Source organism: Thamnophis elegans, chromosome 7, assembly GCF_009769535.1.
Source record: "Thamnophis elegans isolate rThaEle1 chromosome 7, rThaEle1.pri, whole genome shotgun sequence".
NCBI classification, from domain to species: Eukaryota; Metazoa; Chordata; class Lepidosauria; order Squamata; family Colubridae; genus Thamnophis; species Thamnophis elegans.
In genome coordinates, this window is record NC_045547.1 from 24,557,889 (window position 1) to 24,581,504 (window position 23,616).

The 23,616-nt window shown below is 40.2% G+C and overlaps 1 protein-coding gene across 1 annotated transcript in view; it reads left to right on the forward strand.

The window, feature by feature from the left end:
- Positions 1-2,503: 2,503 nt before the first annotated feature.
- TXNRD1 (thioredoxin reductase 1) overlaps positions 2,504-23,616 on the forward strand; it is a 37,428-nt gene continuing 16,315 nt past the window's right edge. Inside the window, 10 exon segments of the mRNA XM_032221776.1 lie at positions 2,504-2,652; positions 11,397-11,519; positions 17,647-17,706; positions 17,708-17,720; positions 18,953-19,015; positions 19,018-19,079; positions 19,672-19,708; positions 19,711-19,808; positions 22,405-22,428; positions 22,430-22,510. Of these exon segments, the coding sequence (XP_032077667.1) occupies positions 2,584-2,652; positions 11,397-11,519; positions 17,647-17,706; positions 17,708-17,720; positions 18,953-19,015; positions 19,018-19,079; positions 19,672-19,708; positions 19,711-19,808; positions 22,405-22,428; positions 22,430-22,510 (630 nt within the window). The 5' untranslated portion in view covers positions 2,504-2,583.

Consider the following 23,616-nt stretch of genomic DNA (forward strand, 5'->3'; position numbering starts at 1 on the left):
TTGATCCTCTCTGGATGTCCCAAAGGCATATTTGGCATTCATGATTATTGCATAATTCTAACTAATGCTAACATACGTATTCCAAGGTATATATATATCCCTTTAATATATTTTATACTGCTGTTCATCTTTGTATCCAGGAAAACATATAATTAATTTGTACATTTTTTCTTCTTGGTTAGCCTCCCGTGGCTGGGAGGGTTGCATGGACAATTGGCAGTACAGATCCTCGACTTAAGACCACAGTTGAGCCCAACATTTATGTTGCTAAGTGAGAATTTGTTAAGTGAGTTTTACCCCATTTTACAACCTCTCCTGCCATAGTTGTTAAGCGAATCATTACAGTTGCTAATAACGTTGTTAAACGAATCTGGATTCTCCATTGACTTTGCTTATCAGAAGGTCACAAAAGCTGATCACCTGATCCCTGGACACCTCAACTTTCATATATATGAACCAGATGCCAAGCATCCAAATTTTGATCATGGTCATATGTGAAAAAAGGTCATAAGTCCCTTTTTTCATTGCTGTTGTAACTCTGAACAGTCACTAAATGAACTGTTGTAAGTTGAGGACTATCTGTAGTTATTTACCCTCGGCAAACCATGCTGTCTGATCACAGCCATTGCTTTATTGCCAATTATTTTGGTGCCAGTATGCCTGGCTGTATATAGCTCTCTTATCAACTTCTCACAATCTGCATCTTTTTGGTCTTGTTCTTTCTTCAATAAAACTGTTAGTATTAAAAGATCGTTCTATATAAATGATAAAAGGGACACGGTGGCTCAGTGGCTAAGATGCTGAGCTTATCTATCAAAAAGGTCTGCAGGTCGGCAGTTGGAATCCCTAGCGCCGCATGACGGAGTGAGCTCACATTACTTGTCCCAGCTTCTGCCAACCTAGCAGCTCAAAAGCATGTAAAAATGCAAGTAGAAAAATAGGAACCACTTTGGTGGGAAGGTAACAGCGTTCTGTGCACCTTTGACATTTAGGCATGCTAGCCACATGACCATGGAGACGTTTTCGGACAGCGCTGGCTCTTTGGCTTTGAAATGGAGATGAGCACCGCTCCTTAGAATCAGGAACGACTAGCACATATGTGCGAGGGGAACCTTTACCTTTACTATATAAACAGATCCCACAGATTAGGCCTCCTCCGAATTCCATCTGCCGGCCAGTGCCGACTGGCGACTACCCGGAGGAGAGCCTTCTCTGTGGCTGCTCCGACCCTCTGGAACGAACTCCCCGTGGAGATTCGAACCCTCACCACCCTCCAGGCCTTCCGCAAAGCCCTTAAAACTTGGCTGTTCCGACAGGCCTGGGGCTAAAGAGCTGTTGCCCCCGTCTCGAATGGTATGGCTGTTGTGTGTTTTTAAATTATGTATTGTTATGTTTCGTCTTTCATTTTCTGTCTGTACCCCCCTTCCCTGATTTGAATTGTGAGCCGCCCTGAGTCCCCTTCGGGGGGGAAAAGGGCGGCATATAAATATAATCAAATCAAATCAAATCAACATTTTCTATGATCTTTACTGTCTATTATTTTTGTCCTTTTAAAGACATTTTCTCTGACGGCACACTTTTCGTTAATTTTGGTTCATAGTGTTTTGTATATATAGTTAATTGTGGATCAGAAACTTAACATGTTATATAAACTCAGCCAATTGCAGCTCATTCAATAAATCATAGTAAACCACAGCTTGACATGTGACACAAACACACACATCATTCTAAGGTATAATGTACTTTGTCTTGTTTTGGCTTAGTGTGTTGAGTGAACACAGCCTCTATTCTTCTGATAGGAAAACATTCTGATTTCAGAGTATTTTGTTACCAGGAAAAAAATGCCAGACTTCAAGCTCTGTCCAAAGAGATTAACATCCCAAATCCTCAAGAGAACGTTTTTTTGTTTTTTTTTAAAGTGTCTTTTTTAATGCCAGAAAGAAATTGGCCAAATTGCATATTCCAGCTTTGGCCAAATGAGAACGGGCTTGAAGTGTTGGAATCCATTTCCCATAACTCTGAGACATACTGGCTGGGGATTATGGGATTTGCACTCCAAACCACGCTAGAGCCCAATATATGCTATACTAAGGCTGCATTTCTGTACCCATTTCCTTGGGACGAGCGAGCAACGCCGCCTTGAACTCAAAGAGTACCGTTTTCGAACGGGGGGTTGGGTGGACGCGCAGACTTGCAGGCCACTTGCGCTTGGAAATGTCTACTATAGGATGACGCGCACAAGTCGGGGATTCTACAATTGCCCCAAAGCACCAAGTACAGTCTTGAAATCCAAAGTTGGGAGATCAGAATTGTGACGTGAAGCGGGGCGGGGGGGAGGGACAAAGCAAAAACCAGCAAGTCATGCTTACTGGCGAGTGACTCACGGACACTTTTAAGCCAAGGATCGCGTCCGGCGTTAGAGCGAAAGGTTGGGCGGCCAGAGTCCCGCCCCCTCCGGGCGGGGCCTCTGCCGTGTAATCCATAAAAAGGCGGAGCTCCCAGCCGGCGCGTTTCTTTCTCTTTCGCCTGTTTTGTGTTGCAGAGCATGGGCATCAACTGAGGAACGCGCTCTTTGAACTCACGATGGAGCCTTCCTTGCCTGCCGTGTTTGCCCAAAGGCACTACGTAGGCGGCTACGACCGGACTGTAAAGGTAGGGAACCAAATGTGTGCCGGTGATTTAAGTGTGCTCTTCCCCTCTGAACTTGCGGGTTTTCCAGATGTTTGGGGCGACAACTCCCATTTATAGCACCCCAAAAGTTATTGAGATGTTGAAATAAAACGATCGACTGTCGGGTTGGGGAGGAAGCAGCTGGCTTAATGCTGGGTGCATCCTAGCCGACGTAAGCCTCAAGCAAACCCGCGCTGATTTCGGGGTCCTTTTCTTCCGCTTTTCCTTGAGGGTAAGGTAAGGGTCCCATTGAACTCCATGGGATTTCTAGTAGTGCAGAGAAAGGCGGTTTTCCTCCTCTTGCCAACCAGCTTTGCGGGATCTGCCCTCTCCAACGGAAGTTATAATCAGAGTCCAGGGTCACAGATCTTTGGACACTTGATGCTGTAGGAACTCTGCAGGCATTGGGGTGTGTGAAATTCAAATCTTTCACAAATTAATTTGGTTGCTGATGGCCACAAGTGTTTCACAAAGTAAATTGGTTGCTGATGCCATGGCCGTCTGTAAGGCATAGTAAAGAGAAAAACAGGTTGGTAGCAATTTGAGTTTCAGGAGGATGTGGAACAACACTGGGCTGTTGGAGATTTTGAAGGCACTAAAAGGTTTCATTACACATAATTGTTTAGGATCCTCTAAATATTACTTCCTTCTTATTTTGAGTCTTGGTGTCAAGCTTGGGTCCATTAATTCTTTTGCACAAAAACTTGAGCCTTTTAATAAAACGGGTTAGTTTAAAAAGCTGCTACTATACCTCTCATTTCTTTTAAACAGTGTTTGCCTATCTTAAAATTTTCTATTCCATTTCATGTCTTAATTAAAATACTACCAAACTGCACAATTCATCTTCTTGGTCTATAAATTGGCTTGCATTTGTGTGTGTGGGGGGGGGGGGGGGGAGAGAAGCACATTTATGTATACCTTATAATTCTTCATTCCCTTTACACAGCAAACACAACTGCCTTGGTCTTTGGTATATTGAATTTCAGGTACATTTTCCTTAATGCATCATAGAATCAATCTAACATTCACTGCAAATCGTTAGGATTCTTAGCCAATACCGTGGCATCATCTGCCTTCAAAAGTGTAGCATACGTACCTTCATATCATCTCCAGTCCCATGAGACTTCTAACATTGCTCAAGTATCCCTTATGCAGTTATCCACAAATGCATTAAACACCCACCCTGGCCTTATTCTCTATGGTGGTTGATCAGTTGCTAAGTTAATGTCTGACTCTTCGCAATCCCATGGACCATAGCACACCAGGACCCCCTGTCCTACACTGTCTCCCCGAATTTGCCAAAATTCATGTTTGTTGGCTTGATGATATTATCTAACCATCTAATCTTCTGCCGTCTACTTTTCCATTTGCTTCCAGTCTTTCCCAGCATCAGGGTCTTTTCCATTGAATCCTCTCTTCTCATTTGGTGGCCATAGTATTTGAACTTCAGCTTCCCTGCTCAGTACCAATTTATAAAGCATCTTGTTTATTCTCACCCATGCTTTACTTCCATTGTATACTACCTGTATCCCATTCAACAGCCAGCCTTGATTCATGTTTGTGCATAATATTCTGTCAGACTCATTTCATTCATCACATGGTTTCTTTACATTGTGCAATATTTTCTCACATACATACTTTTCACAGTGATCTGTTGAAGCCCCAAAATATCTCTGGCATAATGCCACAATCTATTCCCCAAATTTTGCACATTGTCATAATCGTTTGTACCCTTCAATCACAGTCCTGCCAAAGCCTTTTTTTGGGCACAAGTAACAAATCATTGTTAGCTTTCACACTTGCTTCCTTTCCTATTTTTTTTTAATAGGAAAGCAATAACAGCATTTTTCCAATCATCTCAGGCAGACTTCATGGATTAAACAGCCACTCTATAAGCAAACCATATGCAAACTTCAATGCTCGTCCACTTAAACCATTCAACATTTTGATAATTTTTATTTGTTTTCATTATTTTTCTTGTTACCTTTCCTTTTATTTTATAGGAAAGCAATAACAGCATTTTTCCAATCATCTCAGGCAGTCTATTGATATTTACCTTCCATTCAGTTTGTTAGAAAATGATTCCACATCTTTTCATACATGTCTTATATTTTTCCTGCAATCATACTTTTATTTTTTTTAATCTTAAATCTTTTTCTTTTTCCTCTGTTTCCTCAACCACTTTTGACATAGCTAGAAAAGGATCTTTCCAGATTCTGTATCTGTCATCACCAATATATCTAATTATTTCATCTGTCCTTTATATATATATATATATATATATATATATATATATATATATATATATATATATATATATATATATATATATATATATATATATATATATACGCACGCACGCACGCACGCACACATACACACAGATAGTTCTTGACTTACAACTTAGATTTAAAGTTCTAACAGCCACCCCTCGCCCACAATATGTGATTGTATTTTGGGCGTTCAGCAACTGGCCCACTTTTATGATTGATTGATGCATCCTGAGGTCATGTGACCACAATTTAGGCCTTTGCCAGAAAACAGTGTTTTCTTCCCCTTTTGGGAAAAAATGCCCGTTACATACAGTGGATTCACTTCATAACCATGGTGATTCATTTAACTGCTGCAAAAAAAAGGTATTTTTAGACATGGTCATGTTGTGACCTGCTTAATGACCAGCATAACTTGGCACAGTAATTCTGGGGTTACTAATGGTCGTAAGTCGAGGACTGCCTATATATTAATTCTCTTGCTACCGATCCCATTTTCATCTATTTAGTCATGCGCCCAACGAAATAATTGTTTGCCCTCCATTGAATGTATTTAGAACGGTCAGTTTCCCTCTGAATTTATCGCTGATTGTTTTATTTTCACTGAAGCACAACATGCAATTTATCCATCTTATGGATTCATAATTTCAGATACATTCCTAGCAAAGTCCATGCTACTAATTCCTATTTTCTGACATATACTATAGGCCAGGAGTGTCAAACTCAAGGCCTGAGGGTTGGGGGTACATAGATCTGGCCTGCAGGGCCACCCTGGAAACAGCAAAGGACCAGCCCGCGGTGCCTCTGACAGCAAAAACGGAGCTCAGGTAGGCCGCGCAAAGCCCGCCCAGGTTCTGTTTTCAGCCGCAACGGCCTCCTGCAACCCTCTGGAAACAAAAACAGAGCCTGGGGAGCAGTGGTGGGTTTCAAAAATTGTTGGAACCTACTCTGTGGGTGTGGCCTCCTTTGTGGGAGTGGCTTGCCACCCAGGTGACCGAATGGGAGTGGCTTGCCACCCATGTGACCGGATATGAAATTATGAATTAGTACTTAGGTCGGTCCAAGTAGCTATTCAGAAACTCTGGCATTTAAGCATGCAAGTCTTAAAGCTGTCAAGTTACAAGATCCTTGCCGGTGGTGGTTTTCAAAAAATTTTGGAACCTCTTCTGTAGGTGTGACCTGCTTTCTGGGTCCACTGGTGGAACCTCTTCTAACCGGTTCAGTAGATTTGATGAACCGGTTCTACCGAATAGGTGCGAACTGGTAGGAACCCACCTCTGCTGGGGAGTGACATTGAGCTGGCCATGCCCCCCCCTGCCCCCCTGAGATCAAACACAGCCCTGATGCAGCCCTCAAGGAAATCGAGTATTACGCCCCTGCTCTAGGCCAATCAATTTTTAATTAAACCTGCATATCATTTCTGCTTACAATCAAGCCACCTTTAGATCTATGCTTTCTTTTCCTTTTCCTTTTGTGGGCACAGAGCCTACCCTCCCCCCATTTTTTTAGTCTTTCATGTTCTTTACCACTTCATCCTCTTGCTATCCAAAGTGCCATATATTACTGTCATAAGATAAGCTTATTATGATAAATTTGGTCTATTGAAACTTTTGCATAGTGCTTTTTCATAAGATAAATGAAATAAGGGGTGTATCAGTTAGTTTTGCCAATTTTGTTTGGTATCTTACAGGTACAACCAAAGCCCAGTTTTGCTCTAATTGTGCTCTCATTACTCTTTGTAAACAAGGATCTATAATTTTGGAAGACAACACACCCTTACCCATATCCATGAATTAAGATGTATACATACAGCTAGTCCTCAACTTACAACAGTTCATTTAGTGACAGCTCAAAGTTACAATAGATTGAAAAAGGGACTTATGACCGTTTTTCACACTTTACGACCGTGGAGCATCCCCGCAGACATGTGATCAAATTTGGATACTTGGCATCTGTTCATATTTATGACAGTTGCAATGTCCAAGGATCAGGTGATCGGCTTTTGTGACCTTCCGACAAGCTAAGTCAATGGGGTATCCAGATTCACTTAATAACAATTACTACAATGATTCACTTAACAACTGTGGCAGGAAATGGGGCAAGACCCACTTAACAAATTATCACTTAGCAACATAAATTTTAGTCATACGTTGAGGTCAAGGACTATTTCTACTATACTGATAAAGATGTAGGATACAGAGTTATGCAGAACATTTTATTTATTAAATTTATATGCTGCCCATCACATTACCCAACCAACTCTGGGTGGCCGACAACACAATAAAAACAAGAATATTTTTTTAAAAAACCCTTTAAAAATATCTACTACAAAGGGTGATAGATATGTCAATATGCAGCTACATTGCTGATCTTATAAGTGTAATAGCTGGTTTAATCTTGGAGGATGGTGAAATTAATGGAAGTCTTTATCTATCCCAATGATTCTCAACCTTCCCAGTGCTGTGACCCTTTAATAGAGTTCCTCATGTTGTGGCGACCCTCAACCATAAAATTGGTGTCTCGGTTCCTAAGACCATCGAAAATATGTGTTTTCTGATGGTCTTAGGCGACCCCTGTGAAAGGGTCGTTTGACCCCCAAAGGGGTCCCGACCCACAGGTTGAGAACCACTGATCTATCCAAAAGGATATTTATTGAAAGATATTTTTTAAAAAGAAGAATGGCAGCTAATTTATCTACATGGATTAAGAGCCAAATTCTTTGATATAGTACTGTACCTTGAATTAATCTAGTTTGTGAAGCTTGAGCAAATATTTCTGCTTTTATAGAGTATTTTTATATGAATCATTCCTTAAAACTACACTGAACTCTCTCTTTTACCAGTCATTAAAGCTTCCCCACCCCCCTAAACATTACCTCTCTCCACCAAACAACTTGGGTCTATGTCAACTTCCTTACCCTTTCATATTAATCCCATGACTTCTAGGAGAAGTATTAAGTCTTCATGTGCATATCAAAGAACTAACATTATAGAATTATTTTTTACACCATTTTTTGACCAAGTGCCTGCAGCTATTGGAAAATGCACTGAATATACCTCAGACTACAATCCCTACTCTAGTAAACTAGATATTCAAGTTTGGTAATTATTTAGGATGCCTAGATATTCTTGAGATATAATCCCACTTTGTTTGTGGATGCAATGAGTCAGTGAAGTGAATTACTTTTAAGATTTACCACTTAATAACCCATTCTCTGTTCTACTTGCCAGTGTTTTTGCAAATGAAATTGTAGACCAGAATTACAGCCTTATTAGATGCAGGTGCACCTATCTTTCCCTGGATTAACCATTTAAAGAGGCTGTAGATTATCAGAGGAAAGAAGTAGAGGCTGAAAGGAAAATATTGATTAAATCTTAGGGAGGAAGGGCTGTACTTGATTGAAATCGCTCTTCCTAGCTTTATTTATTTATTTATTTATTTATTTATAAGATTTATAGGCCGCCCAATCCCGAAGGACTCCGGGCGGCTTACAAAAACAAAGAGAAAAAAAGAAATAATAAAAATAAAAAAGACAGATTTAAAATCACCACACATGCATTCATTCTGATCGGGGCTGGACCTCAACAGTGAGGTCAACAGCCCCAGGCCTGCTGGAATAGCCAGGTTTTGACAGTTTTTCTGAAGGCCATCAGAGTGGGTAAGGTCCGGATCTCTGGGGGTAGCTCATTCCAAAGGGTCGGAGCAGCCACAGAGAAGGCTCTCCTCCAGGGAGCCGCCAGCCGACATTGTCTGGCTGACGGCATCTGAAGGAGGCCCACCCTGTGGGATCTCACCGGCCTCTGGGAGGTATGTGGCAGTAGGCAGTCTCGCAGGTATGCTGGCCCTAAGCCATGTAGGGTTTTAAAGGTAATAACCAACACCTTGAATTGCATCCAGAGACCAATAGGTAGCCAGTGCAGCTCACGGAGGATAGGTATAACGTGGGTGTATCTCAGTACACCCAGTATCACTCACACGGCTGCATTCTGGACTAGCTGCAGTCTCCGAACACTTTTCAAGGGTAGCCCCATGTAGAGCGCATTGCAATAATCCAGCCTTGAGGTGACTAGGGTGTGAGTGACCGTTTGAAGTGCCTCCCGATCCAAGTAGGGCCGCAATTGATGCACCAGGTGAACCTGGGCAAAGGCCCCCCTGGTCACAGCTGACAGATGGTATTCCAGTGTCAGCTGTGAATCCAGGAGGACACCCAAATTGTGGGCCCACTCTGAGGGGTGTAAGTTTTCACCCCCCAGGATCAAGGATGGACTGTCTAGGCTGTCCTTCGGGGGCAACATCCACAGCCACTCAGTCTTTTGGGATTGAGTACAAGTTTGTTCACCCCCATCCAGATCCTGACAGCTTCCAGGAATCGGCACATCACATCCACCGCTACACTGAGCTGGCATGGGGCAGAGAGATACAATTGTGTATCATCTGCATACTGATGGTACTTAACCCCGTGCTGTCGAATGATCTCGCCCAGCGGCTTCATATAGATGTTAAATAGGAGAGGAGACAAGACCGAACCCTGTGGCACACCACATTTAAGGGGCCTAGGGGTCAACCTTTGCCCCCCAACCAACACTGACTGCGACCTGTCAGAGAGGTAAGAGGAGAACCACTGTAAAACGGTGTCTCTTACTCCCACCTCCTCCAGCCGTCGCAGAAGGATACCATGGTCGATGGTATCGAAGGCCGCTGAGAGGTCAAGAAGCACCAGGATAGAGGAATGTCCTCTATCCCTGGCCCGCCAGAGATCATCGGTCAGTGCGACCAAAGTGGTTTCTGTGCTGTACCCAGGCCTGAAACCAGACTGAATGGAGTCTAGATAATCTGCTTCATTCAAGGTCCGTCGGAGTTGAAGCGTCCTTTCTATTTGAACAGTGTGGAACAGTAAAATAATACATCTAAACAAAACATAGGTTTTGTTAAAGCAAGATTCTAAATAGAGTAGCTGCCCTTAAACCTTTTATTTTATAGATGATCCTGGTAAGATATAGTCGCATTCCTAGTGGAAGTTTTGGAAAATGTCCAATGAAGGTTATGGAAGTTTAAGAACCAAAGCTTCCCTCCCAGAGATATCCCTTACTGGAGTTTGATTTTAGAGGATTCTCCTGTTACGCATTACAATGGGGCCAAGCTCCTTTTAGCTCTCATCTGTCCAAGACAAGGGTGTCAAATTCACATCATCATATTGTTGTCACATGCCATATTGTGACTCCCCCGCCCCTCGCTAAACCATTGGTGAGCATGGCCAGCATGTGATGCATCCGGCCCGCGAGTTTGACACCCCTGATCTAAGAGATTATTTCTTGGCAAATGACATTTCTGAGTACTGTATAGAGCATCATTCAAAAACAAAATGAATAAACAGCCTTATTTAAAGATACATTGCTGAATATATCTTCTAGCTATAAAATGCACAGTTTTGTTGTTATTTCAAGGGTTTATGGAAGCTGTGTCTTGTATTAACTGAAATATTTTTGTCTGCAGAAACAGAGAGGCAACATAAGTTTAAAAAGACTAAATGACTAAACAACAGGCTAAACCATACAATGAACAATTGAGGGAATTAGGTATGTTTAGTCTAACAAAGAGAAGGACTAACAGTGACTTGATAGTAGTATTTCAGTACTGAGGAGCTATCATAGAGAAGAGGGGGTTGTCCTATTCTCCAAAGCATCTGAACGCAAGATAAGAAATAATGGATGGAAGGTCATTAAACAGAGATCCAATCTAGAAGTAGGGAGACATTTCCTGACAGAAAGAACAATTAACCAGTGGAACAGCTTGCCTCCGGAAGTTGTGGGTGTTACAAACACCAAGGGTTTTGAAGAAGAGATTGGATAGCAATTTGTCCCGAATAGTATAGGGTCTCCTGTTCGACCATGGGTTGAACTAGATCTTCAAGGTCCCTTCCAATCCTATTATGCTATGTTCTATCAAAGAACAGTATTAATATAACTAATGCATGTAGCCCCTAATACGCTGAACCTCAATCCATTGATTTGGAGCATTTAAGGAATGAGCTTCACATGACGTAAAACACTGTAGGCTGGGATGTCATGTCTACCTTGCAGGTATTTGGAAAGCAAGTGCTAGAGAAGTCTTCACATTTGTGTCACAGTCGTTCAAATAAAGATGGGATTAAACACTGCCAGTTGTTCAGGGGTGAGAAATTATTTTCATGTAGAAGACTCTAGGCCCAATTTCTAGTGTCATTGGAAGTTATGGGAGTAGAGCACAAAAGTAATTTGAAAATACCAAAAGTTGGGGAGATTGCATTCAATTGCATTAAGCCAGGTAGTTTAATTATCTTTTTCTAGTAGTGTCCAAATTACTTCCCACCTCTTTTTCCTCTGGATTTCTTTTCATGAAGTAGTAATTTTTCCACTTCACCTTTGAGTTATAGTGCTGCTTTGGACATTGATCAGTTTCTATATTTTCTGTATTCAGGCACACCGTGAAGGAACTTTTCGTAAACTACTTGAAGGAGACTGGCAAACGAAACAAGCTTCATCGTATGATTATGATCTGATTGTCATTGGAGGAGGTTCCGGCGGACTGGCAGCTTCAAAGGTAAGATCAGCCAAGTTAGAGTCACAAAAAACATTTTGATAGCTAGAATTTCTTCCAATATGTTTTAGCAGTCTAGAAAATGAGCTCTCTCTTGATAAGCTACAGATAGGTTTGTGGAATGCAGAATACATTTTACAATCAATTCAGACAACCTTCCTAATCGGTTTCCTGCCATCTAGGTTAGCCATACTAAGAAATCCAGTAATTTTAATTGCAACACATCTGGAAAACACCAGATTGTTGCAATTGAAATTACTGGATTTCTCCAGTACCAGATTGGAGAACTGTGCTTTATAATCTAAGTGACAGGGGAAGTTACTATACAGATCTGTGGAAACTTTAAACTATTCCATATAGATCCATGCCAAGTAATGTTTTTCAAATACTTTGAGAATCCCTTTGGAAAAAAAATGATACAAACCCAACAAAAAAGCAGAATTACATTGGACTGAAATCTAGCCATGTCTCCTGATAACTGAGTTGAATATATAGTAAGGTCTGTCATCCTCATCCTCCCAGATATTTTAAATATGGTTTTCGGCATAATCTTTGGCAACTGAGGGCAAAAGAAAAACTGATCTAAAGAGAATTATTTGAAACATATTTAATTAATAAACTATTCATCTTGTTTTAGAATCTGTTAAAATAAATGAAAAATAATTACCTGTCTATTATTTTACCTTTGTGGGGAAATGTGTTTCCATATTTTCCCATTTAATTCTTTTGGTGTGAACAAAGTATGAGATTTATTATTTATTTATTTATTTATTTATTTATTTATTTATTTATTTATTTATAGGGTTTGTATGCCGCCCACTCTCGAGAGACTCAGGGCGGCTTACAGATAAAAAGGAAGGGGGAACATACAAAAACTAAAAAACAACATTAAAATTCCACAAGTATTAATAGTTTTGAAGGATGAAATATTTAAATTCCCTTTTCATGTAAAAGTGTCATATTTATATTTTTAAATAAAATATGTATCCAGCTGCATTGGAAGCATGGTTGCCAACAGTAAATGCCTGAAGTGGGACAGATTGAAAATAGAAAATGAAATAAATTAAGTAGCACAGCAGCTGTATTATCTTTAATCCTTAGCACAATGTAGTTTCCTAGAAGAAACTTTATTACTTCATTTAGATTCTCCTTCCCAATAGTACCATAATTAAAATGGACTTATGGGTATTGGTGGTCCAGATGAGCTTTGTGTCCTTCTAGAGTTTTGGTTGATAGCTTGAAAGATTAGTCTAGTTGATTCATATAATGTCTTGTGTATTTCATTGGGGTTTTGATGTATTTTGGTTTGTTGGAGAAAGCAAACTATTTCAACCTACTACTAGAATGTGAAACTGTCCTCCTGAACTTTGTTCATCTTTAAATCTTTCCATCAACTAGAAGACCAATTTAAAGTTAACATAAAACCGTAGCATTATATCACAATAATATGTTAAGTTAATATATATTGAGTTGGACCATCTAATTTAGTATTGCTCATGGAAAGTGCCTTAGGATTCCAGGCAGGAAATCTTTTCAGTGCTAATTAAAGAAATCAGAACTTGATCCTTCAACCATTCATAAGTAGACGGAGTAGTCCATGACTAAATTATGGCTTTGCAATTTTCCAAGCTTGGATAGACTAAGAAGAAGAAAAAGCTAGAAACGTACTTCCTTCATAAATTGTCCATTTGATATAGTCATGGTCACAATTCTTCTATCATCACTAGCACAACACTTGTAGTGATGATATCCATTCTAAGCCTGTTCTACAGATATTTGACTGTGGTGGCTTTGTTCCCAACCTACAAATAATTTATGAAACTTGTGTTTCAAATAGAGCTCCTGAACTTTTAAAGAATATAACAAATATATTTGCTGGCAAGGTAGTAATCCTTCTAAATCTACCAGGATCCCTGCTTCTGCCTCTGAATTGAAGCTAGTTTGATTTACAAGGAATAACCAGATAGGATATAACAGCAGAACTACTCCTAAAATAGAAGAGTCATCAAAGAATAAAGATTTGCCTTAATTAAGTAGGTAGAATGGGTATTCTGGAAATACGGGTGCTATGATATCTTTTAGCTTCTTGCTGAGTTAGGAGTGATTATGACCCCAGGTACCTAGAAAATACAGGAAATAGTATTTGCTTTTGGTTTCCCATGTGAAGTTACCTTGTAAGTAACCAAACTGGACAGGTTTTCTGCCAATAAACAAACAAGTGGCATGAAATCCCTACAAAGCACAATTAAATGGGAAGCATTTTTGTCTCTCTGGATTTTCTAGGACATCTAGTGCCACATTTTAGTTCCAAAGAAGGGATGGGTTGACTTTCAAAGAGAAGCTGCTACATCAAACTGCTTAGTTAGTATCAGATATGCAAGCTTGAGCTTAGCTAACTTGATGGGCTTCCCACTAAAATTAATTGTCCCTTTTTAAATTGTGGTATAACATAAAATACATGTCTTGCCTTTGTTAGTTCCATAGTAATTAAAAAGGATCACACTTTTTTTTTTCTTTTTGTGTGTTTAGATTTCTTTCTTTCTTTTTCTTTTTGCATAGTAACGTGGGACTCCTGTCCCTTGCATTATTGTCTACCCTGATATTTCTTTGTTATATAACTGCACACAACTGGCTTGTATATCAGTAGCCATCTTAGAAATACATTTAATAAAATAGGCCCTGGTTTTTAAACTTTAAGCCACAATAAACATGGCAAAAGAGACGTGGTGGTTCAGTGGCTAAGATGCTGAGCTTGTTGATCAGAAGGGTCAGCAGTTTGGTGATTCAACTCCCTAGTGCCATGTACTTGTCCCAGCTTCTGCCAACCTAGCAGTTCAAAAGCACTTAAAATGCAAGTAGAATAATAGGAAGAACCTTTGGTGGGAAGGTAACAGTGTTCCATGCGCCTTCAGCTTTTAGTCATGCCGGCCACATGACCACAGAGACGTCTTCGGACAGCCCTGGCTCTTCAGCTTTGAAACAGAGATGAGCACTGCCCCCTAGAGTCAGGAATAGCTACCACATATATGTGAGGGGAACCTTTACCTTTACCTTAAACATGGCAACTTTTATAATTGGGCTGGTATGTGTGTGCTTTTTTTTTCGTTTTTGGCTGCAATGATGAATTCTTCAGGAATTTGAAACTTCCACATCCCATCAGAGTCTCAAGGGTGGGTGGGCAAGGAAGAAGGATTCCTTCCATTTATTAGTGAATGTAGCTTTGTTTAGAAACGGAGCAGAACTGAAATCTAAGTTTCATTGGCAAAATGCTGCATCAGTTGCTCTCATTAGCGTACCCATATTATGTGCATGGCAGCAACTGTGTTGTAAATTGTGTAGGATTATTAGGAATCATTGGTCAACTTTCCAATTTTCCATGAAGCTAAGTTATTTTGTTACCTAGCGGCAAACTAAAATAATAGCCTACCCAGCTACCTGGTATGCACAAATGGAACTTGTATTTCACTTCATGATGTGATGGACTCAAATTATATACTTTATGATTGTTCCGATGACTTCATAATGCACGCGTTGTCATTAAAGTGTTCATATGACTTTGATTAGATGCACATGATTTACTCCTGGACATCTAGGCAACATTGGTTCTGGGACATCTGGCTGGTAGATGCCAATAGATGTTGGAATAACTCTTAGAAATGACAAGTATTAGATTTTTAAATAGTTGGTTAATCCTATCAAATACCTTTGATACCTATTAAAGCCCAATTAAACATTCCACTTGTTAGGCAGGAAATGAGTATACTTAATATCTTTATTTTTCCAAATAATTGTAATGTGATGGTCAGGTATTACACCCAATGTGAACTGAGGACCAATATCAGTTATCCATTTAAAATCTTCATGATTCTTCTCTGTTAAATGCTTTTTATTGCAAACAAGCCGAGGAAGTGTTAGTAATTCAGGTATTGGACTGGAACCTGGAAGACTCACATTGTGTCTCACCCACAGAGGTTCATTCTCTGACTTCAGGCTAGTCTCAATTCATCACCCAACTTCCTTCATTGGATGTAAGAAAAACTGGAAAGGGTATTGTGCATGTAGCCTTGGCCACTGTAAGAAAGGTGAGATAGAAATTTAAGAAAGAGAAATGTGGGAAATAATTAGGAGCTTTTTTCCCAACCAAGAATTAGCAGCTTCATTTCCTTCCAAACATGCTTCCTTTGAGGATTGACCTTTAAAAAGGGGAAACAGAAGAAACACTGACTACTGAGCAGTTTGTCCCTCTAACTTGTGGTAAACCATTTGGGATTAGCATATTCACCATTGCTGGGTGGGTTTATATGTAATGCTTCATCTGAATTGTAGGTGAAGGCAAAGACAGAGGTCACCTGCCAAATACCTCAGGGTGTCAAAGGAGTCCCTTTATGTCTCACAATAAAGCTCGTTTTAACAGTGCTTTGGAAGCATTGTCATTTTATATAGCATGTGACCTCGTTAGTGGAAAGACTTCTCTTCCTTTGATAGAATTGTGTCATTTAGACAGCCAAATCTATTGCTTGACATTTAATTACTACTGAGTCATTAGATTCACACACACCCCTCAGTTTCTTTGCCCCCACAATGCTCAGCTAACAATTGCTTTTCTCACTTAAGTGTTATGAATCTTGTCTTTTCGTTAAAAGAAAAGATGGAAAGGAGGACTTGTTAGAGCCTCACAGTGCTAGAAGACTTCTGACTCAAGTCAAACTGATGGGCCTGTTTTGGATTAAAAAGTCTATTTTAATAAGATACTTTTAAAGTAACTTTAGTGGGGAGAACATTGGCTTATTTTGGTGAGTTGAGTCATCTAACATTTAAACAAATCCTTGTACTAAGTATCGGTAAGGAGCTGTATATTTCAAACAGCTTCCCCCAATTCAGAATTCTGTAGTTCCCAGCCAGCATAAACTTCAACTACAACATACACTATATTGCCAAAAGTATTCGCTCATCTGCCTTTACTCGCATATGAATTTACTGTAAGTGACATCCCATTCCTAATCCATAGGGTTCAATATGACGTTGGTCCACTCTTTGCAGCGTAACAGCTTCAACTCTTCTGGAAGGCTGTCCACAAGGTTCAGGAGTGTGTTTATGGAATTTTTAACCATTCTTCCAGAAGCACGTTTGTGAGGTCACACACGGATGTTGGACGAGTTCACGTGGCCTACCACTTTGTGGCTGAGTTGCTGTCATTCCCAAACACTTCACGTTCTTATAATACATCTGACGGTTGACTGTGGAATATTTAGGGGGGAGGAAATTTCATGACTGGATTTGTTGTGGCATCGTATCACAGTTCCATGCTGGAATTCACTGAGTTCCTGAGAGCGACCCATTCTTTCACAAATGTTTGTAAAAACAGTCTGCATGCCTAGGTACTTGATTTTATACACCTGTGGCCATGGAAGTGATTGGGAACACTGATTCTGATTATTTGGATGGGTGAGCGAATACCTTTGGCAATATAGTGTATCTGAAGAATTACAGTTTATAGGAGTCTAATCCAGGATAACGGCACTTAGATAGCAATGAGGTATTATGAGCATTGTACCAAAATTGTTATAGTGGAAATATATTTTCCATTTTTGACTGGCATGCTCAGTTTTTCCAATTGGCAACTCATCCTTGTCCCCACAATTACTTGTTCTTGAGGAAGAGTGGATGTTTTCAATTTTCAAAATAGAGTGGATAATTTGTGGCCTCAAAACAGAAGGAAGGAGATGTTTGAGGAGAAGAAAGAGAAGGCATTGGGGTAATGAAATGTCTGTGAGCAAACAACCAAGCTGGGAGAGTACCAAGAACTCCACAGTTCATCTTTGAGTTACAAATACACCCTTCTGTTAAATAGATGAGGGAAATTAGCAGTTCTACAATTCAGTTATGAGACATCCATAAACTCATTTTCCCAAAGAACACTATCCTCTACGCATGAGAGGTATCAACAGATTTGAGATAATTGAGAGATTTGTTTTAAAAAAACAACCCTGAGGAAGTGGTTGTGTGAACATATTTATAAACCTCAGATATAAAACATTTGAGGTGGTAGGAAAAATAAGGAAAAATCAGGAATGGAGGGCAGTGGTGCGGCTACTTCACATTTCTCTCTTTATTGGGTTTTTTTTTTTAGGAAGCAGCCAAACTTGGCAAGAATGTATTGGTTCTGGATTTTGTCGTCCCTACTCCTATAGGGAACAACTTGGGGTAAGTTGGTGCTTCTCAATCTTAGTACAAATAAGTACCCCGAATCAGTTTTGCTTTCCTTATGCTTCTGAACAATTTTTATGTTTCATCTGCACATTACAAAAACAGCTGCGCTGATACAGTATACTAATTTATTTTTCTTGGTTTGACCTATAATATCCCAGGCACCGTAGTTGTAAACTATGATTACACTTAATAGCGTGTTGCATGAATTCAGCAAATTGCTATTTATTCAACAGACTTTGTAAGCTCTGGATTAATGCAATATGTGAAAGCAGCTACATTCTTTGGGATTTATTTATTTTATTAAATTTATATCTGACTTTTGTGTAGAAGTTCAAGGCAGCATACATAATTCCCCCTCTTAGTTCCTCCCCACAGTAATAATTCTGTGAGGTAGATTGGGTTGAGAGACAGTGACTGGTTCTTTCCTGGCAGATTAGAATAAGAAGTGGTATTGTGGCCTGTCAGCAGCCAGTGGAGCTGGCAGCAGATTCAGACAGTGAGAACATTGGGGAGGAACATGGGCCAGTCTTAGAGTCTGGGGAAGGCTCTGATAAGGGCTCTGTGTCGGAGGCAGAGAAGGGCCAGAGCCATATGCCAGTTATCAGCTGCCTTCAGATGTCAGACATCAATGAGGCAGACGAATAGCTGGAGTTGTTGCCAGATGAAGGGAACAGCTAAAAAACAGGGGTTGATTTGGGAATAAGGGCACAGGTGGACGATGAATGGCCCTTCCCAGAGGAAATAAAAGAGGAGCGAAAGGGGAGTGGAGTTTGCAGGAGACAATTAGTTCGCTTAATTGCTTCGTGACTCTCAGACTCCTTGCCAAGTTTTGCAGATATCAGCCTGGCAGCTCTCCAAGCCAGATAAGGTCTGTGACTGTAAATCCTTCCTTGAAAGACTTTGCTGGATGTGAATGAGCAGAATTCACATTTCTTAATTAATAAAAGGGGTTTTTGTCAGAATAAAGAGTTTGCTTCATGCTCTTGGGAAGCCTATGTCAGAACAAGTGGATTAGAATTTGGGTTTACCCTTCTCCCAGTCCAACATTTAACCACTATAACCATACTGGCTCTCAGAGTTCTCTTTGGCTTTCATATAACAGGAATTGAAAGGACTCCCCCATCTGCTTGGATGTTGGAAGATTCTCATCTACAAAGTTCCCAGTGAATTGCTTCCCTGTTTTCTGCATTGTACACTGGTTAATCCTGGTATGCTTCCTTTTACAGGTCTTGGAGGAACCTGTGTAAATGTCGGCTGCATCCCTAAAAAGCTGATGCATCAGACAGCTCTGCTGGGCAAGCATTAAAAGATGCACCCACATTTGGGTGGCAGCTGGGTGAAAAACGTAAGGATGTAAAATTCCATTTCTGCAAATGTTATACTATTATTTGGGGGAAATGACATGGAATAAAAGACGGTGGGTGGGATGCATAGCGGGGATAAAGTACAAAATTAAAGTGTGGGGAGAAGGGGTAGGTTGAATGAACAGTGTGGGTTACCTTTAATTTTAAGATTTAATACCATACTCATAAATGCTACCTCCAAACTGGGATATACAGAAGCAATTCTCCAATGTGATTTAAAGCACAGAGCTCAGTGCAATGTTCTGAAAACTGATAACAATCTCTGTAATAATTTATTTGACGCAAGCATGAAATAAATCTTGAGTGGCTTAAGAGGAAGATGCTACACTACTTGCACATTTCTGACTATATGACCAATATTATTCTTTGCACCATGTCAGCAAAGCTTAATAAACCCAGGAGAATTTAATATCATTTTTAGAAAGGAAGGCACAACCAAAATCATATGTATCTCTAGCAATGTAAACACTCTTCACATTTCTTAATTAATAAAAGGGGTTTTTGTCAGAATAAAGTTTTTTGTTGCAGAAAGACACAGATGAATGCTAGATTCTTTTTTTTCTTTGAACCTTAGCCATAAGCACAGCTGGAGCGCTTTGACAGAAGCTGTTCAGAATCATATGGCTCTTTGAATTGGGGATACAGAGTGTCCCTCCGAGAGAATAAGGTCACATATGAAAATGCTTACGGAGAGTTCACTGGACCACACACAATTAAGGTACTAGATTTCTTTTGAAAGCTTTGTTATATTACCTGTTTTCCACTGGATCACTTATCTTTCTTTTACTTGTGTGGGAAGTTAGTGTGGAGCCTATCTGTTAAATGACAAGGTCCTACTGTACTTCTGGATAAGCCATGCTTCTCTGATACCATGGGTTCTTCTCCATTTTCTGAAAGTGTAGACTGAAGGTATCTTTCTATCAATTGTGCCAATTCAGTGAATTGGCTTCTGTTATTTAGCAGCAATGAAGTGCCTTAACCTTTGTCTGATCTTGGATTAAATACAGGGGCAAAATTCAGCAGGTACTGACAGGTTCTGGAGAAACCGGTAGGGGAAATTTTGAGTAGTTCGGAGAACCAGCAGATACCACCTCTGGCTGTCCCCAGAGTGAGGTGGGAATGGAGATTTTGCAATATCCTTCTCCTGGAGTGGGGTGGGAATGGAGATTTTGCAGTATCCTTCCCCTGCCATGCCCACCAAGCCATGCCCACAGAACCGTTAGTAAAAAAAATTGAATTTGACCACTGATTAAATGTCAAAGCAAAGCTGGGTTTCAGGTCTTAGAGAACCAGAACCAGCATAGAGTCTTGGGACCAATTTTTTTTCTTATTCTATTCAGTTTGTGTTTTGATTCTTGGAGATTTCCTGGACAAATCCTTGCGGTTTTCTTGGCAAAGATTTTCAGAAGTGGTTTACATTGCCTGCTTCCCAGGGCTGGGAGAAAGCCAGTTTGGTGTAGTGGTTAAGGCATCAAGCCAGAAACCGGGAGGACCATGAGTTCTAGTTCCATCTTGACCGATGGATCACATTGGGCCAGTGATTAGAGCCGAGATGGGCAGGTGGGTAGGAGTGCAGTACTGCAGGCCACTTCAGCTGACTGTTAGCTGAAGTGTCGCGTTCAAAATCTCACATGCTCAAGGTTGACTCAGGCCATTTCCATCCTTCCGAGGTTGGGTGACATGAGGACCCAAACTGTGGGGCAATAGTTGACTTCGGTAAACCGCTTAGAGCAAGGCGTGTACGAAGCCCTATGAAGCGGTATCTAAGTCTATAGCGTGTCGTATTGCTATTGCTATTCTCGTCCTAGGAAGTAGGCAGGACGGCAAAGTTGAGGCCAAATTACTGCACCTTATTGCTGACTTGTCAATATATACACACAGCGCATATGCATATAGGAAAAAAAATGTATAGGTGATGAAATTCAATGGAGCTGCTGGTATTTAGAGCCATGGTGATGCAGTGGTTAGAATCCAGTATTGCTGGCTGACTCTGCCCACTGCCAGGGAATTCAATCCACATCAGCTCAAAGTTGACTCAACCTTCCATCCTTCTGAGGTCAATAAAATGAGGATTCAGATTGCTGTAAAGCACTATGTAGTGGTATATAAGACTAAGTGCAATTGCTATTGCTATTTGGTATAGCTATTTTAAAAAGTACATAGGCAAAATATAATGGTAACCGATTATCTATATCAAAGGTGGACAACAGAGACATCTGGATCTTCTTATAAAGCAATTTCTCTATGATTTACTGTAGATGAGACAAGAATTCTCCATACACCGTAAAAATAAAGCTGGGCATGGATATAACTGGAATTGAATTTTTGGCTGGAAGAAATGGGAGCTTGGTTTAGTTGGAGTACTTGAAATATTTTTAGGTCAGAATTCTTTTGTCCAAAGGGGGATAATGTTTGTTTGTCTGTACTTGACGAATCATTTGATTTTAATACAAAACAAGAGAGGTTCTCCAAGCTGAAGTCTTCATTCTTCGTAAACAAATAATCTCTCTCGCCTGAAGCCATGAACAGTGGTTTACTTGCTTAAGAAACTGCCTTCTGGTCTAGAATAGCACATCCTCAGCTTATCATTACAGCATAGCCTAGCCAGGTCCTAGATCTTGCCATAAATGCCAGCTAGTCTCTATCCATTTAGGCATCCCTCTTAATAAACATCATCCGTATCTTCAAAGTAGGTTCATTCACCTGCATGTCTTAACATTAGTTATTAAAGGAAATGTGTATGCTGCCAGTCCCTTAATAGTCCTGGGCAGCCCTTGATGGTATAATGTATACAAATATTATCTGCCAGCAGTATCTTTATGTAATTTCAGCTGGAGGGCCAAATCAGTCTCTATGGAAAAGAAATAATGGATGCAACTGACAACAATGTGGTGATATCCATAAATTTGGAAAGGGGGGGGGGAGAGATTTTTCACTGTGGATTTAGATGAATAGTATCAGCCAGGCAAATCTGGAAGGTTTGCAGGAAAAGAATGGCTAGTTTTGATCGTTTGGGGAAGACTACAGAAGGAAGATACCTTGCAAGAGGGCTAAGGCATGACAGGAGCTTTTCAAGATTTGCTGCCATGGAGGGTAAAGCGTAGATGGGGAATATTTCCTTCTTGTTACTGCCAGAATGCCTGAGTATAATTTTTAAGCTACAGTGATTGATTTCCAAAGTTCCTTGGGCAAATTCCTTATTGTGTTCAGTAGCTATGTCTGGTCTCTGCTCAATGAAAAGTGAGTTTGTGCATTATAAGGAGAATGATTTCCTATCTCAGGTTCAGACAAAAAACCTGCTGTGTTATTTACAGACAACAAATAATAAAGGGGTAGAGAAAAATTTACACAGCTGAAAGATTCCTAATTGCCACTGGAGAAAGACCTCGCTATCTCAACGTTCCAGGAGACAAAGAATATGCATCACCAGGTAACATAAAATAAATGAATTTATGTCTTTTGTACTGCCTGATGGCACTCAAGGCAATTGGGTAAAAATGTAGCATTTGGAAGACAAGGTTGCTCCTTAATAGAACTCTTGGGGTAAAATGTTCCTTAATGAAAATATTTCTTTTTCAACCTCAGAAGACCAGTTTTCAGGGCTTTTTTTTTAGATGTTACTGTGGAGTAACTTAAATTGCATTTGAGGACACTTTCATACAATAATCTGAAGATTGTAACTGAGAATTTTGAAGGTTACAGTCCCAAGAAACCATTAAAGTCGTGTGACTAACCTTTGAATTTGTCTACCAATGTTTAAAGCCATTTTTGCATTGGCTGTAGGCGTAGAACCTACCTTGCTGATCTCCATTAAAAATACATCTTTGGTTTCTGCAAAGCTCTATTTTGTGCAGGCAAAAGCAGAATGCCTAAAGGAGGGGGGCGGGTTGAGGGAAGGGGAAAAGCTGAGTTATATTTACATTGTTCAAAAATTCAAGCCATGAGAAAATTGTTCTGTATTAACGGATATAAAAAGTAATGGCCTGCAAAATGTTGAGAATTCGTAATGTATTGAGGCTTTCAGGGTTTGACACAACTGTTTTGAGCTTGAAAGAGTCTCATTATGAGCTTGCAATACTGGTTTCAAGATTAAAATAATGCTGTTTTGAGCTCAGAGCACTTCCAATAAGGTTGGAACAACCTGCTTTGAAATGGATGTTTTCCAAATGAAAACTTGATGCATACACCTTTGAAAAGGCAAGGGAGATGGCTAGGCTCCAGTTCAGAATATATAGTCTAAGGGACCCACTTAGCTTCCCAGTCCCATCTTGGTGACCTCTAGCTTACATTGCTGAAATTCAAAGGTGAGCATCAAATCACAACTAAAAAAGTTTCTAATAGGTCTAACAAGATAAAAAGGCCGGTTCTAAAACAAAGTGGAAGAAGAGATTGATAATTCTAGCTCTCTTCATCCCAATATTATTGGTCTAGACCAGCATTTCTCAACCTTGGCAACTTTCAGACTAGTGGACTTCAACTCCCAGAACTCCCCAGGCTGGCTGAGAAATTCTGGCAATTGAAGTCCA